The sequence below is a fragment of the Clinocottus analis genome, unplaced genomic scaffold (genome assembly GCF_023055335.1).
Source record: "Clinocottus analis isolate CAN_PGR_092001 unplaced genomic scaffold, fCliAna1.0.p SCAF_3, whole genome shotgun sequence".
Classification (NCBI taxonomy): domain Eukaryota; kingdom Metazoa; phylum Chordata; class Actinopteri; order Perciformes; family Cottidae; genus Clinocottus; species Clinocottus analis.
In genome coordinates this window covers 10,002,355-10,016,604 of record NW_027176042.1, presented here as the reverse complement: position 1 = coordinate 10,016,604, position 14,250 = coordinate 10,002,355, and the positions used below count along the sequence as shown (strand labels likewise).

Sequence of the window (14,250 nt, the reverse complement as noted above, 5' to 3'; positions counted from 1 at the left end):
ACAACAACAAGATCCCCTGCCTGCTCTGGTGTGGGTGGAGTAAAACTCTTACGGGAAGAGCGAAGACTTGATCCCCACATGCCTCAAATTCCCTTCATCCTTGTTTTCGGCTTCCCGGACAAGAGGCGACACTGTTTCCCAGCTATGGCCGCGCCGTGGAGAGTCATGCTGCTGTGGATGTGTGTGTGCATCTGGCTTCCAGCTCAGGCGCGAGGAGCTCTGCTAGTTTCTCGCAGAAATGCTCTCACACAGGTATTTGCAACTGCAGTTTTTTTTCTTCTTTTTCATGTAAACACATCTGTTTTGTTATGTATGGTCGGCCAGCGAGCAGCCCATACACAGTTTATAAGTCATGTACGTTCACTTTCAGTTGTAAGAGTCGTAATTGACGTGCTGAGCGTGTCTGGCAGCAGAAAGTGTTTAAGTACATAATTAAATGAGGGTATTTAATTCAATCTGGGAACGAAAAAGAAAACGAGTCTTTTTTTGGGGTACGTAGGCTTTAAAATAGAAAATACAGATCAGTTTTTTGTCTTGGAATTGGTATTTCAATACTTATAATAATAGAAAAAAGGTAAATTGGGCTTTTCTCTCATTTTTGTTTTGTAGAGTTTCTCCACTGTGCGCATGCGCATTCCGCTCTGAAGAAGAAGAAAAAAAACATAACTAAAATGTAGTCGGTGATAACCAGGTTCATCGGTGATGTCAGATGCACTGTGGCCTGTAATGAACGACAGAAGCGCAAATATTTTTTTTAAAACATGGTATAGTAGTAGATATGAGAGGAGACAATAATACTCTTGATCCATAATTGACTCTTTAATATGACGTGCGCACGTTGTTAGATGACACCGAGTGGCCTTGGTCGTCACATCGGCTTTATTAGTGGGCCTAATCTTTAAAATGATGCTCCTCCGCCATGTGCGTACAGTGGTTACGTTCAATTTAAAAGAGTATCTAACTTGTGTTTTTAAGATTTCTTGAAATTGATGGTGTTTATTTGAATTTTTCTTCTCTTTGCGCATGAGCTAAAGGTGGCCGCTGGGTCCACACACGCACCTCACAGGACTGGAATAGGCTATTACCAGTATTTGCAATGTCACATTTTTCTGTAAATAAATACAGACTAGAACAGAAATAGTCAGAGTTATAGGGTACAGATCAATAAAGGTGTTTCTTGTTTTATTAACGGAGCTGCTGTGAAGACGGTGGCCACTAGATATCGCTATTATGTGAGCATGTCAAATTAAAAAGAGTCAATGAGGGAAGAAAAGTATTTTGGGCTCTTTTCCTATTTTTCATACACTGTGTAAACTCTTGTGTTAAAAAACTCATCGGTAAGGCTTAAAAAGAATTGAATCAACAATCTCACAATTGAAAAAACATTTTAAAAAAAAGCGGCGGAGCTGCTCTTTTACTCTTCCTCTCTTTTCCACTGGCCTCCAAACCATATACGCTTAAATAACAATTTCCTGTCATTTCAGACCTTCTCATAACACCACTAGTTGCCCCATAGAGTTTTTCAGCCTCTGCCACCTGCCCACATACAGTTTATATAAAAAACACTCCACCTGTTTTGTTCATGTTGCAACTAGCCTGTCTGGTATCTGTTTATTCCTGCTAGCCTGATTATTGAGTGACCTTTACATCCAAAACTGTTTTCTGACGCCATCTAAATGTTCTTTGTTTGATTCTGGGGCCACACCTTGTTTACGCAATCTACCGGTACTCGAAAAACCTTCTCTGAAAGGCGTGTTGTGAAAGAGAGAGGCAATTTAAGGATTAAAAGCAGGACTCTGCAGAGCGAAAAAACTAAAACTCTCATGTTTAAAGAGTCATGGGTATTACATTATTTCATAAAGAATAGCACAATTCAATATCAATTTAATAGACTCATTTTGCCAAACTGCAATGCATTTAAATACAGGTCCACCTGTTTGTTCATGTTGCAACCAGCCTGCCTAGATATCTGTTTATTCCTGCTGGCTTGATTGTTGTGTGACCTTTACATCCAAAACTCTTTTCCCACGCCGTCTAAATTTCTTTGTCTGATTCGGGAGCCACACCTCGCTTACGCAATCTACTCCAAAACTTGCTCTGAAAGATGTATTGTGAAAAAGAGAGGACCATATCAAAAGCATGGAAGCCTCACAAAGGGACTACTGATGCAATGGTTGTACAAAATATAGTCGAACATGCCATGATGTGACGTGATGTGATAGTGATGGTAAATGGTTATTAATTTGGCGCACATCTCTCTCCAATCCTCCTTTTCCTTTCTCAATAATCATGCAGTCATATGTTGTGTTCCAGGAAACTAAAGAAGCTTTAGGCCCCAGGTCAATAACGGTAAGAAAAATGAAGTCCTATGCTGATGTTTCATCCTGTTTCATCCTGCTGAAAATAAACTGCATATGCTTGTCTTTTTCTTCTTCTACAGAAAAGAAGCACACCCTCTGTAAACGTAAGGAAACAATTCATACACACACACACACACACACACACACACACACACACACACACACACACACACAGGCACACATATATATATATGTATATACATACAATTCTAAAGTCAAAACAAAGGTACAATCACTCTTTTTCACAAGAAATGTCTACATTCATGTTAATGTATCATTAAAAAGGAATAATGAAACCTGGATATAATAATTCAATCGACAAAAGGCTGTGGACATGATGACTGGTAGCTTCAATTTCACAGCAGTGGTATTGTTGCTGTTTGCAAAATGAAGTGCACGTTCTCCGTAAACCTCATTGGCTCCAGATGTCTCTTGTTCTGCTTCTTCTTCTGCTCTTGCCCCCGCAGAGACCAATGCCATGTATTTATCCCTTTTTCTTTGCTTTGCTGGAGATAATACACATGCTGGAAGTGATTTGTCCATCTGTGCTTTATTCCTTTCTCTAAAAGTTTCAACATGCCTTGTGTTTACATCCCAGTGACCTCTCTGGGTTTTGTGACATAAATATTTCTTGAACTGTTCTCATGACCTCTGTTCCACAATTTAGTAAACACAAAAATAAGCTGCCTGTTCTCTTGGCCACTGGTCTTGCTATACTATGATGTTTTACATGTTTTTGTGGGTATGATTTATCATTGATGACACCTTTTAGAAAGTATTTTACTCAACTAGTGTGTTAAGTTTTCCACTTTCGGTGTCACATATGGTGAATTGTATCAATAAGGGGAGGAGAAAGTAGGAGACAAGGCAAACAGGAAAATACAGAGGCATACTGTCATGAGGGGCTGAACAGAATCAAATGAGGGTCCTGGAGAAAGAAATTAAGTAGACAGACTGGTACATGTTTATATGGAAAGCAACATTGTGACTTCAATGATCTCGGCTGAGAATGGAAGGTGTAAAGGTCACGTGACTGGGACTGGTAGTAATGTGGTAACTGCAGTACAGATGAGAGAGGGCAATAGGTAATGACAATGAAAGAAGCAGAATGTGACACTGTCCATCCTCTCAGATGGTGGAGGTGTACAGCGTGAAAGTGGACTGCGCGGTGACGTCTCGTTTCGCCCACACTGTCATGACCTCCAGGGCTCTGAACAAGGCAAACTCCTCCCAGGAAATCTTCTTTGATGTGGAGCTGCCCAAGACGGCCTTGATTACCAACTTCAGCATGTCAGTCAGAATCTAGTACTTTTGACTTTTACAATAGATCTTTCTTCACCTTTTGACAATTGTCTTTGTTCCTCACAGGGAAATTGATGGTGAGGTGTATGTCGGGCAGGTGAAGGAGAAAGAGAAAGCCAAGAAACAGTACGATAAGGCTGTTTCGACTGGACAGACTGCTGGACTGGTCAAGTGAGTCGGACAGGAAGATGTTACAGAGGGCTGTTGCTGGTGCTGTGACCAACACATGAAGGTAACACATGAACATCATTACAGAGTCTCTGGAAGGAAGATGGAGACGTTTTCAGTGTCTGTCAACATCGCAGCCAAAAGCAACGTGACTTTCATTCTGACCTACGAGGAGCTCCTTCAGAGGAAACTAGGCCAGTATGAGATCCTGACTCGAGTTAAACCCAAACAACCGGTGCAGGAGTTTCAGGTGGGACACGCTTTCCTGTGTGTGTGTTCTGTGTTAGGAATGCATAGTGCGAGGAGAAACTTGTGTCATCAAACATTAATTCACAAGGTCGTATTTTGTGTGTGTGTGTGTGTGTGTGTGTGTGTGTGTGCGCGTGCGTGCGTGCGTGCGTGCGTGTGTGTTTGTGTGTGTTTGTGTGGAGACAGATTGTGGTAAACATCTATGAGTCCCAGGGCATTGCTTTTGTTGAGGCCACTGCAACTTTCCTCTCCAATGAGCTGCTCCCCCTGGTGGAGAAAACTGTCACAGGCAACAAGGTAAAGGGTTTGAAATATTTCTATCCAGTTGTTTATAGACTTAAAATTACGCTATAATGGTTTTGTTAGCGTTAATGATGCATCCTAAAATGTCAACTGAAATGAATCTCTTTCTTTTCCCAGGCACACATCTCTTTCTCACCAACGCTGGAGCAGCAGAGGAAATGTCCAGGATGTGAAGGCACCATAATTGATGGAGATTTCATCATCAAGTATGATGTGAGACAAAAAGAGGGCCTTGGGGAAGTTCAGGTCAGCGGCCAGCACTTTGCCTTTTACTTCTGATCTTAGTTGTACTTTCCCCCATGTGTTTGAAGGTGAGCATAGTTGTGCCCTTGTGTCATATTTCCACATTAGTCTTAATCATATTCTGTATTTCCCCTCAGATTGTGAACGGATACTTTGTGCACTTCTTCGCTCCACCTGACCTGCCCAGAGTCCCAAAGAATGTGGTGTTTGTGATTGACAGGAGCGGATCAATGAGTGGAAGTAAAATTGCACAGGTAAAACAAGTTGTGTGTAGGTAAGCCCCATACTGTAACAGCTATGCTATAGTGATATATACTTATATCTACATGTGTGGATTTGGAACCTTTGCAGACTCGAGATGCACTTGTAGCCATTCTGAAAGACCTCCACGAAGAGGACCACTTTGCTCTGATCCTGTTTGATAATACCATTACCACCTGGAAGAACTCGCTGACCAAAGCAACACAGAGATATGTGAATGAAGCCATTGCCTTCGTCAGGAAACTAAAAGACGATGGAGGTAAGAGGAAAGCAAAAAGTACCACGTTTTAAGACATATGGCTCTTTTGGTTTGGTTATCAGCAAGTATAAAACAAAAATGATTGATATTAACAAAATTGTGAATATAAATAAGATTATTAATATATTATAATAAGAACGGGGCACCACCCTGGGATCAGGGGCCAATAACCAAACTACGAGCAACAATGGATGCAGTCTGAGTGCTAGACAGAGACATTAAAAATGCTCTTGTGAACAAGGAGGCGGTGATTTTTGTCTCCCTAGATATAGAGAGGGCCGATGATAGGCTGTGGAAAGAGGGATTGGTTTTAAAATTGTATGATGCTGGAGTTCGGGGCAGAATGTTGAATTGGATCAAAGATTTTCTAAGATCCCGTTTCATACGGGTGAGAGTGGGAGCGAGTGCTTCTGATGCTGTAGGAATAGAAAAAGGGACCCCGCAGGGCAGTTTTATCAGTCCTATCTGGTTTAATATAATGGTCAATGATATGTTTGATGATGAATCTCTTTTTGCTGATGATCGAGCGATATGGAAGCAATAAAACCGGGGACCTTAGCGCTCTAACGGTGCTCTGATTCTCGTCTGGCTGCGAATGTCGGTTTTGTCCTCCGAAAACAGTCTATGTCCAACGAAGTCAAGACTCTCAACAACGTTGCGTTTTTTTTCACGCCACATTGTTTCTGCCTTATTCCTCCAAGCCGAGTCGGGCAGAGAGTATTTATATTGTTGCTGACGTTGGGGCGGTGTTACAGAGACTGTATTTAAGGAGTAAACGTAAAAGTGCAGATATTTGTATTTTGTTAAACCCATGCTTCCAGTCTTTATGCTACGCTAATAAAACCGCCTGCTGGCGGTAGCTTCATATTTAGTGTACTAAAAGGAGAGAGGTATGTAGCTTCTCATATAATGCTAAGCAGGAACTGTTTTGTTATGTGTTATTTCCTCTCGGATAATGTCCCTCAAGAAAAGTCCATGTTCATTTGCTCATTGAATCATGTATTGTACCTTTCAGGCACCAATATCAATAATGCTGTACTGAAGGCAGTGAGCATGCTGAAGAGAGAAAGACAAGATAAAAACCTTCCAGAGAGGAGTGCGGACATGATTATTTTACTTACTGATGGGATGCCAAACAGTGGTAAAATGTCTTAATTTGGTATATAAATAAATAAATAAATATATGTGTGTGTATATATATAGTATATTATATGTAATTCTCTATGTGTAAATTTAGTACAGCAGTTTAAAACATGTCTTACATGTAAGTAACTGAGTTAAGAACAAGAGCTGGTTCTGTGCACAGTGCAGACACATTTAGTAAATGTGTCAGAAAGTAGTCAATAGGGTTTGGTCCTTTTTTTGTTTGTTTTTAAAGAAAGACTGGATGAATATTCTTTTAAAATTAAAACCGACAGATTTGTGAATGCAGCAATTTGATACACAATAGCAATCAAAGTTTGAAAAAACTTAGAAGTAAGTTAAGTAACTTTAGTCTTGTTGAAACTGCAAGGCTTGCATTACTGGCTAATACATAACCCACTTGTGTGCCTGCATGTGTGCATGTAGGGGAGTCCAACCTGAAGACGATTCAGGAGAATGTGCGCTCTGCTATTGGGGGGAAGATGACTATGTTCTCTCTTGGATTCGGAAATGATGTGGATTACTCCTTCCTGGATGTGATGTCCAGACAAAACAAAGGAGCAGCCCGCAGGATCTTTGAGGGTTCAGATGCAGCTGTTCAACTCAAGGTAGGGTATTTACGGCAAACATATACTGTGTGTATATTAGAGCTGGGCAAAGTTGAAAAAATGTAACCAATTAATCGCATGATTTTTCTGTGATTAATCGCATTATGCGCCAAATTCAACAAGGAAGTTAAAACTAGTATATTGCCTGCTTTTATTTTAAAGTAATGTTATCAGAACATAATAACAGGCACTCTCGGAGCAACAGCAAGTTAACATACATACATACATAGTTTCTAATCTCTTTTCTTTTTTTTCTGAACAGGTACCAGAAGAAACATTTAAATTATATTAGGGAACAATATAAACAGTGTGTTCAGTAGTAAAGGTCCCTGTTAGGGACAAGCTACTCCTTCTTTTGTCCATGTTCAGTATGTTGCTTACCTTAAAAATGTATGTTAAAGACCAGCAATGAATTAACTTTATACAAAGGCAATAAGTGCTTTTCATCTTTTCCAGTTCAGTTCAGTTTTTCTTCCTCAGTGAGAAAAGTCCAGTCTGTGTTGGCTTGAACAAGTGTACTGAACATCTTGTGATGTGAGGAAAGTTCTTCTCTTTAAGAGAAGAGTAAAGATCCAGAAGTGATCCTGACTTAAAGTGCTCTGCCATAGTGTTCATTTTTTGATTCACATCACGTGGGACGGACTGGGAGAGCCGTAAGACGCCCAGGTCTGAACTACGCCTTCTGGGAGAGATTTAAAGTGCAGCACCTATGTGCGGCAGTGATAAGCATAAAAAAAAAATGCAGTTAACGCATGATCAAATTATTAACGCAGTTAAAGAATTGCTGCGTTAACACGTTATTAGCTTTCCAAGTCTGAGTAACCTTATATACGCCGCATCTACTAAATTGAAAGAAAAAGTCGTAATAAATCATAAACGAGCCACGACCCCACTGCCCTAGTCGGGCGTCGAGCCGTAGCTGGTCCCGCTATCTGCGGTGGTTGTCGGGGAGCTAGCTGCTGCAGCTAGCGCTGACAACACGTTTTATTTTGTGGTGAATTTTGTGTTTGCCGCAATCAGCTGTTATTCTAAACAGCTAGCGTAGGTACCAACTCCACAGCCCGCTGGTATGTCTCTGCAACTGCTGCTAAATGTAGAATCGTAGAAATCTACAAATGAACCGCACCAATATAAAAACCCCATGGGTCAACGTTAAGGTAAAGAAAAGAAATATATATAACCGGCATTTTACATGTGTGTGTTTATGTGTGTTTGCACATCCAAGGACATTTAGGAAATAGACAATGTACGAGTTGGACTGTGTCTTTGTTCCAGGGTTTCTATGAGGAGGTGTCCACCCCTCTGCTCTTAGAGGTAGACCTGCGTTATCCTGAACAAGCTGTGGGCTCCTTGACCAAAAACCACTACAGCCAGTTGTTTAACGGCTCAGAGATCGTGGTGGCCGGTCGGCTGACGGACAATAACATGGATAACTTCTTGGTGGAGGTGTTCGCCCACGGGGTGAGAAAATGACAACAATATGTCAATTGAAGCATACGACAATATCTGGTCATTATAATGAATAAGCAATATGTGCACTAGCTAAAACACATTTATGAAGCACATGTTGACCATTAGTCCATCATCTATATGTCCTTAATAATTGGTTTCCAATATATTTTACTTAATTCGTTTGCAACATATTACTTAATTTATAAATGGGGAATTCATCATTTTTAAAGGATGAAATAGCAATCATGAAACGCATAATAGTCAACCTTTTTAATCAAGAATAAAATACTTATATCTGTTTATGAATTGCATCCTAATGAGTGTTGATGTTGAAACAATGCTTAATACATGATGAATAAGTGTTTACTTATGCTTTACTAATGCTTAATAGTGTGTAGTTATTATAAAGTGTTACCGTTACATTAAATAGTGAAAATTAAATCTATACTAAAGGGTATATTCCCACATTAAGTCAACTTTTGAAAAGGTTTAGTAGAATATTAGACTTGTTATCAAATGATACTATGAATCTCCTCTCGTCAGTAATACCTGCCCTTACATCTCTCATCTTCCTCCTCTTCCATCAGCCTGAGGAGGACTTCCAGGTGCAGGGAAAGGCCAGTGTGGTGAACTTGGATGTGATCTACCCAGACCAGGAGTACATATTTGGGGATTTTTCAGAACGTCTTTGGGCCTACCTCACCATCCAACAGCTACTGGAGAACAGGTTTGTTCTTCTGAATGGTGTCAGCCATCTTTGTTTGTACCTGCACTAAGATTTGAAGCAGACTTCTCCATAAACTGTGACAGATGTGCTTTTTATTGCACATCTTATGCCAAACATATTAAACAATCTTCTACTACTCTCCTCCATCTTCCTCCTCAATATCCCAGTGACATTAGTACTCAGCAAGAAAAAGACAATGTGACAGCCAAGGCACTGGACTTGTCCCTGAGATACAACTTTGTCACCCCTCTCACCTCCATGGTGGTCACCAAGCCGGAAACTGAGGACGGACCAGTCGGCCCTCTGATCGCTGATAAACTGACTGAGGGTGAGGGAATCTGAGGACCATGTCTAATTAGTTAGAAGAAAATAGCTGATAGTGAGTGATCTGCTCAACTGAATAGTAAACCAGTATATTATTAATTTTGAATGTATAGCATACCTAGTTAAATAATTAGAAAGTTGTTGAATCAATAAGTAGAACATAGCAAAGACAACTTTGTGTTGTGTGTTTTCTTACGGTTGTCTTGTTTCACAGACCAGCGACAGAAAGCAGAGAGACAAAGTGGTACGACACTCTCTTTTGACTTAATTATGAACAATACCTCAACCTTTATTCCACCAGGATATTCACATTGTATTAATCTCGATTTGGGCTGAACAATTTTACTGAAGTCGGCTTTCATCATGTTCGATAATAGGTTTCATGACTGCTAGCAGCTCTCGTGGTGTCAGCAGCTCTCGTGGTGTCAGCAGCTCCGGTGGTGTCAGCAGCTCCCGTGGTGTCAGCAGCTCCGGTGGTGGCAGCAGCTCCCGTGGTGGCAGCAGCTCCCGTGGTGGCAGCAGCTCCCGTGGTGGTAGTTCTCGTAGCCAATCAAATGGTAAGCCTTTATTGCAGCAGTAGTTTAAGTATTACATTGTTTTAACATATTTATGCGTTTGTTGTTCATGTCACTTTACTTAAATCTTCTATTTTCAAGGAGTCATGTTTTATGACCTCAAATGAAATCATGATAGCCTTCCTTATCAGCCATATCAGGCCTAACGATACGACACCTTGTTTTTGTTATTTTACTGCAGTTGTTTTTGGATTCACCATATCTGAATAAATCAGGATAGCAAACACACTGATGTTGACCGTTATATACTTTTCTGTCCAATAACGATGCTTTTGCAGTGGACGGAGATCCTCACTTCATAATAGAGCTGCCAGATAGAGATGACGCTCTATGCTTCAACATCAACGACAAACCAGGAACCATTTTCAACCTGGTTCGAGACCCAAAATCTGGTCAGCCCTGAGTTTTTTTTTTAAAAACAATACTCTTTATTTGTGAGAAACGTTAAGAATGGAAAAAAAAACTAAAATCTGTCATTATTATCAGGCTTTGTGGTGAACGGCCAAATTATTGGTAAGAAGAGAGCCGCTCAGGATGGTAACGTCAACACCTACTTTGGCCGTTTTGGTATCATCCACCAGAAACTTGGGCTTAGGCTAGAGGTGAGCACGAAGGACATCTTAGTCTTCCACGAGGGAAAGCAGATCAAGCTGCTGTGGTCTGATACGGCCTCGATCAAAGGAACAAAGTAAGTAACTCAGCCTTGCAAATAATAATATACAAAGACACATACATTACATCATTTATACAATTATCTTATAGGTGTTTTGTTATTTTGTTTATGGCAGGTTAAACTTTAATTTGAGAATGTTTTTTAAATAATTTTAATTTGTTGTGTTCATCACACTAAGGGTTCCGACAATACACACACAAAACAATGCACTATTGTCATTGACCATCAAAAAAAAACAGCTCCCAGAGTATACCAACAATGAGGGAAACATGAATTGAACTCCATCTAAATAAACACTAAATTACAAAGAGGATCAGGAAAATCTACAAAACCAAAACCAAGTGTAAACTAGCAAACCTACATGCAATCTTCTGTGCAATTATACTGACATCACCTTGACAGATATATCTTCTCTTTGTTCCACACGGCTCCTGTGAATCACAGAGACACAAAACAATCACAACTTTGCTGTCAGCTATTTGTTACAGCGTTTTTTGTTTCCCTCCAGTATGGACTTCAGGCTAACTAAGGACTGCAGCCTGACAGTGACGCTGAGGCACTCGGTCACATTTATGATCGTCAGACACACAAAAGTTTGGAAGAGACGCCACGACCAACAAGACTACCTGGGTTTCTACACCCTGGACAGCCACCACTTGTCTGCCTCTGTTCATGGCCTTCTAGGTAGAGAACTGCGACAAGGTTTCATGTCATCGATAGCTTGGTAGGTTTGCTGATTTCTGATTGAACAAAAGATATTTTCCTCCAGGTCAGTTCTACCACGGGGTTGGGTTTGAGGTGACACAACTGAGTCCAGATGAGACGCAGGAGAAATTAGATGCCACCATGTATGTGAAGGGACAAATACTCAACGTGACCAGGTACACACACACACACACACACACACACACACACACACACACACACACACACACAATGCATGCATGGCAAAAGAGTATTTCCTTTTGCATATTCTCACCTCATCATTGTTTTTTTTTATTTTCGCTTCCACAGACATTGGCAGAAGGACTTTAGCGGGGACGTGAAGAACGGGGAAAATATTCCCTGTTGGTTTTTTAACAACGATGGAGCGGGCCTCATTGATGGAAGAGCCTCAGACTACACTGTGTCGGGGCTTTTCAAGACTGCTTTTTGAATCTTGTAATTTCAAAATCTCAGAGGCGATGCACTAGAGGCCACATTATTGCGGTTAAACTGACTCATAATAGTGAGTCAGTGTGTCTTCATTCAAACATTACACACATGCTGAAACAAACATTATAAAAAACAAGATAATTGCACTTTTCTATATTTGGCAGATTCTATAAATCATAACTTAACATTACAATGTTACTAATAATGTCTGCGGTTTGTAAAAGTGAGAACGCAGGCCGATGGATTTACTGATCGATCATACCTTGTCAATCATATGGTAGGTAGAGCTTTCCAATATTACGATTTAATATAATTCTATAAGTCTGCATATTTCACATACCAAATGAACTTCTCTGCATTTTGCAATTAAATCAGTATTTATATTTTTACAATTGCACTGCATGTACTTTGCTTAACCCGGCATATTTGGGTTTTATGTATTTGCACTTTGGGTTCACTTTGAGGTACCATGGGTTTGTACATACATGAACTTGGCACAACTAGTGTTTTGCCTCATTGTGCTTTGGCAGCTGCACCTTGATTCACAAAAAAATCTGCCCTGTGTGACTGTAGTGTCTCCTCAAAAGAGAGGAAACCTCTACACTGGTGTAAAACTCCAGCCACATAGTTCTTCTTCTTCTTGTGCTCTTTCCTCCTCTTGGGTGCTTAGGCCATTGACGAATGTCCTCCATTTCGCTCGGTTGTTGGCAGTTCTTTCCAACTTTCGTTCCCAGTTGAGTCCTTTTCCAGCCATTTCTGCCACTTCTCCTCCAGCTGGGACCTGGTTTTCTTCTTCCTTGTGGATTCCATTTCAGGGCGTGCCGAGTGATGCTTGTGGGCGGTTTTCTGAGGGTATAGTATAGTATAATGGAGGACTATAATTTAGAAATCAGTCAGTACTTATGAAACCTTGGTGATGCTGTTTGTATTATGTTCATTAATATTCTTTTACATGTGTGTTTTCCAATCAATTTAAAGTGGAACAATCATTTTTGAAAGAGTCAATCATCAATAAGTCACATTTGACCGCTTTGTAACCTTTACTCTTGGCACATTTACTCTCGCTATGTAACATTTACTCTTTTTCCATAAGACTTTAGGATAGAAAGGTGGCACTCTAACGATAATAACAAAGGATCACAATTTGTTTGTTTCATTTTTAACAGCAAGCAACACATCTGCAAAGTTGTTTCGATGTACAAAGCTTTTGGTGAAGGCTGTGTGCCCACATGATTTCAACTCACCAGCTAATTGGTTGTCCTCTAAAATATACATTAATGAAAGAGAAAACCCTTAGTGTGCAAAAAAACACAAAATAGAATAATGACTGATCAAAAACAAGATTTGCAAGTTTCTCAGCATATTTCTATACATGTAAATTACTTTCTGACATTCATATATACATAAAATAAACTTAATTTGTTGTTTACAAATGTATATTTATAAACAATGTATATTTCCCCACATTTAACAGCAGGTTCTCTCAAACAAGAAAATAACACATCCAGCAATTATTGATGTGGATTTACTTTGTTCTGATCTATTTCAATAAAAGCTTTTTGTGACATACAAGTGTGCCACAATTTAGTTTACTATAGGTTCTTTGAAACTGAATCATATTCTTTAAAAAAAAATGATATTCCTTTTCATAGGTACATACTTCTATTTCTATATATCAATCAGCGACTGGTGTGGGCTTGCTTTCTTTGGACCAAAGTGCCTTGGATAGATATGCCACCTTGTAATTCTTTCTTTTATCTTTCTTTGTGCCGTTGTTGTGGTGGTCATGTCGTCTGTTACAGCTTTAAGACGGATTTTTAAAATATTTTTTTACTGGTGTGTGTGTGTGCGTGTGTGTGTGTGTGTGTGTGTGTGTGCGTGTGTGTGTGTGTGTGTGTGTGTGTGTGTGTGTGTGTTTGTTGGTTGGTGATGAAGCCGCGCCCCCCTGTGTTTCCCCCCACCTCTTTTTTTTGTCACAGCTGTGTAAAACCTCAAACAGTGACCTCTAGTGAATAAGCGATCGAATAATGAATGGAGTGGTCAAAAAACATTTGACGACAAGACACAAGGAGACAATATGAATCAAAACACAATTAGAATATTGGAAAATAAATCCATTTTTGTTCTTATAAGGCAAAATGATGTTTAGTGTCTGATGTGTGTAAGAAGGTTGGTATTTTTCTAGAAAAGCAGTGCTCCCATGCTGCCCACTTCGCTCTGCTCCTTCACGAAGATTTCAAAGTATTGGTAGATGATGGTCACAGCCAAGAGGATTCCTGTACCTGAACCAATGGCACCCAGGAAGTCAGCCATGACAGACAGCCCTCCTATGCAGAGGCCACCAAATGCAGCAGCTGTGGGTATGTACCTGTGAAGGGTGAACTCAGTATGAATACATAAATATTATGGATGACAACTTTCAATGCGCTGCAAAGTAACAAACATGAA

General features: G+C 40.1%; 1 protein-coding gene across 1 annotated transcript; it reads left to right on the top strand.

The window, feature by feature from the left end:
* Positions 1–125: 125 nt before the first annotated feature.
* Positions 126–12,945, top strand: LOC137796130 (inter-alpha-trypsin inhibitor heavy chain H3-like). Its single transcript, XM_068593831.1, has 22 exons — positions 126–252; positions 2,314–2,349; positions 2,441–2,464; positions 3,493–3,650; positions 3,729–3,833; positions 3,918–4,080; positions 4,266–4,376; positions 4,500–4,628; positions 4,763–4,879; positions 4,977–5,145; positions 6,161–6,286; positions 6,715–6,896; positions 8,172–8,357; positions 8,936–9,075; positions 9,243–9,403; positions 9,614–9,643; positions 9,777–9,956; positions 10,253–10,366; positions 10,461–10,662; positions 11,156–11,331; positions 11,417–11,528; positions 11,662–12,945. Exons 1-22 carry the CDS (start codon positions 145–147, stop codon positions 11,801–11,803), a joined length of 2,871 nt encoding a protein of 956 aa, XP_068449932.1. The 5' UTR covers positions 126–144; the 3' UTR covers positions 11,804–12,945.
* The last annotated feature ends 1,305 nt before the right edge of the window (positions 12,946–14,250 follow it).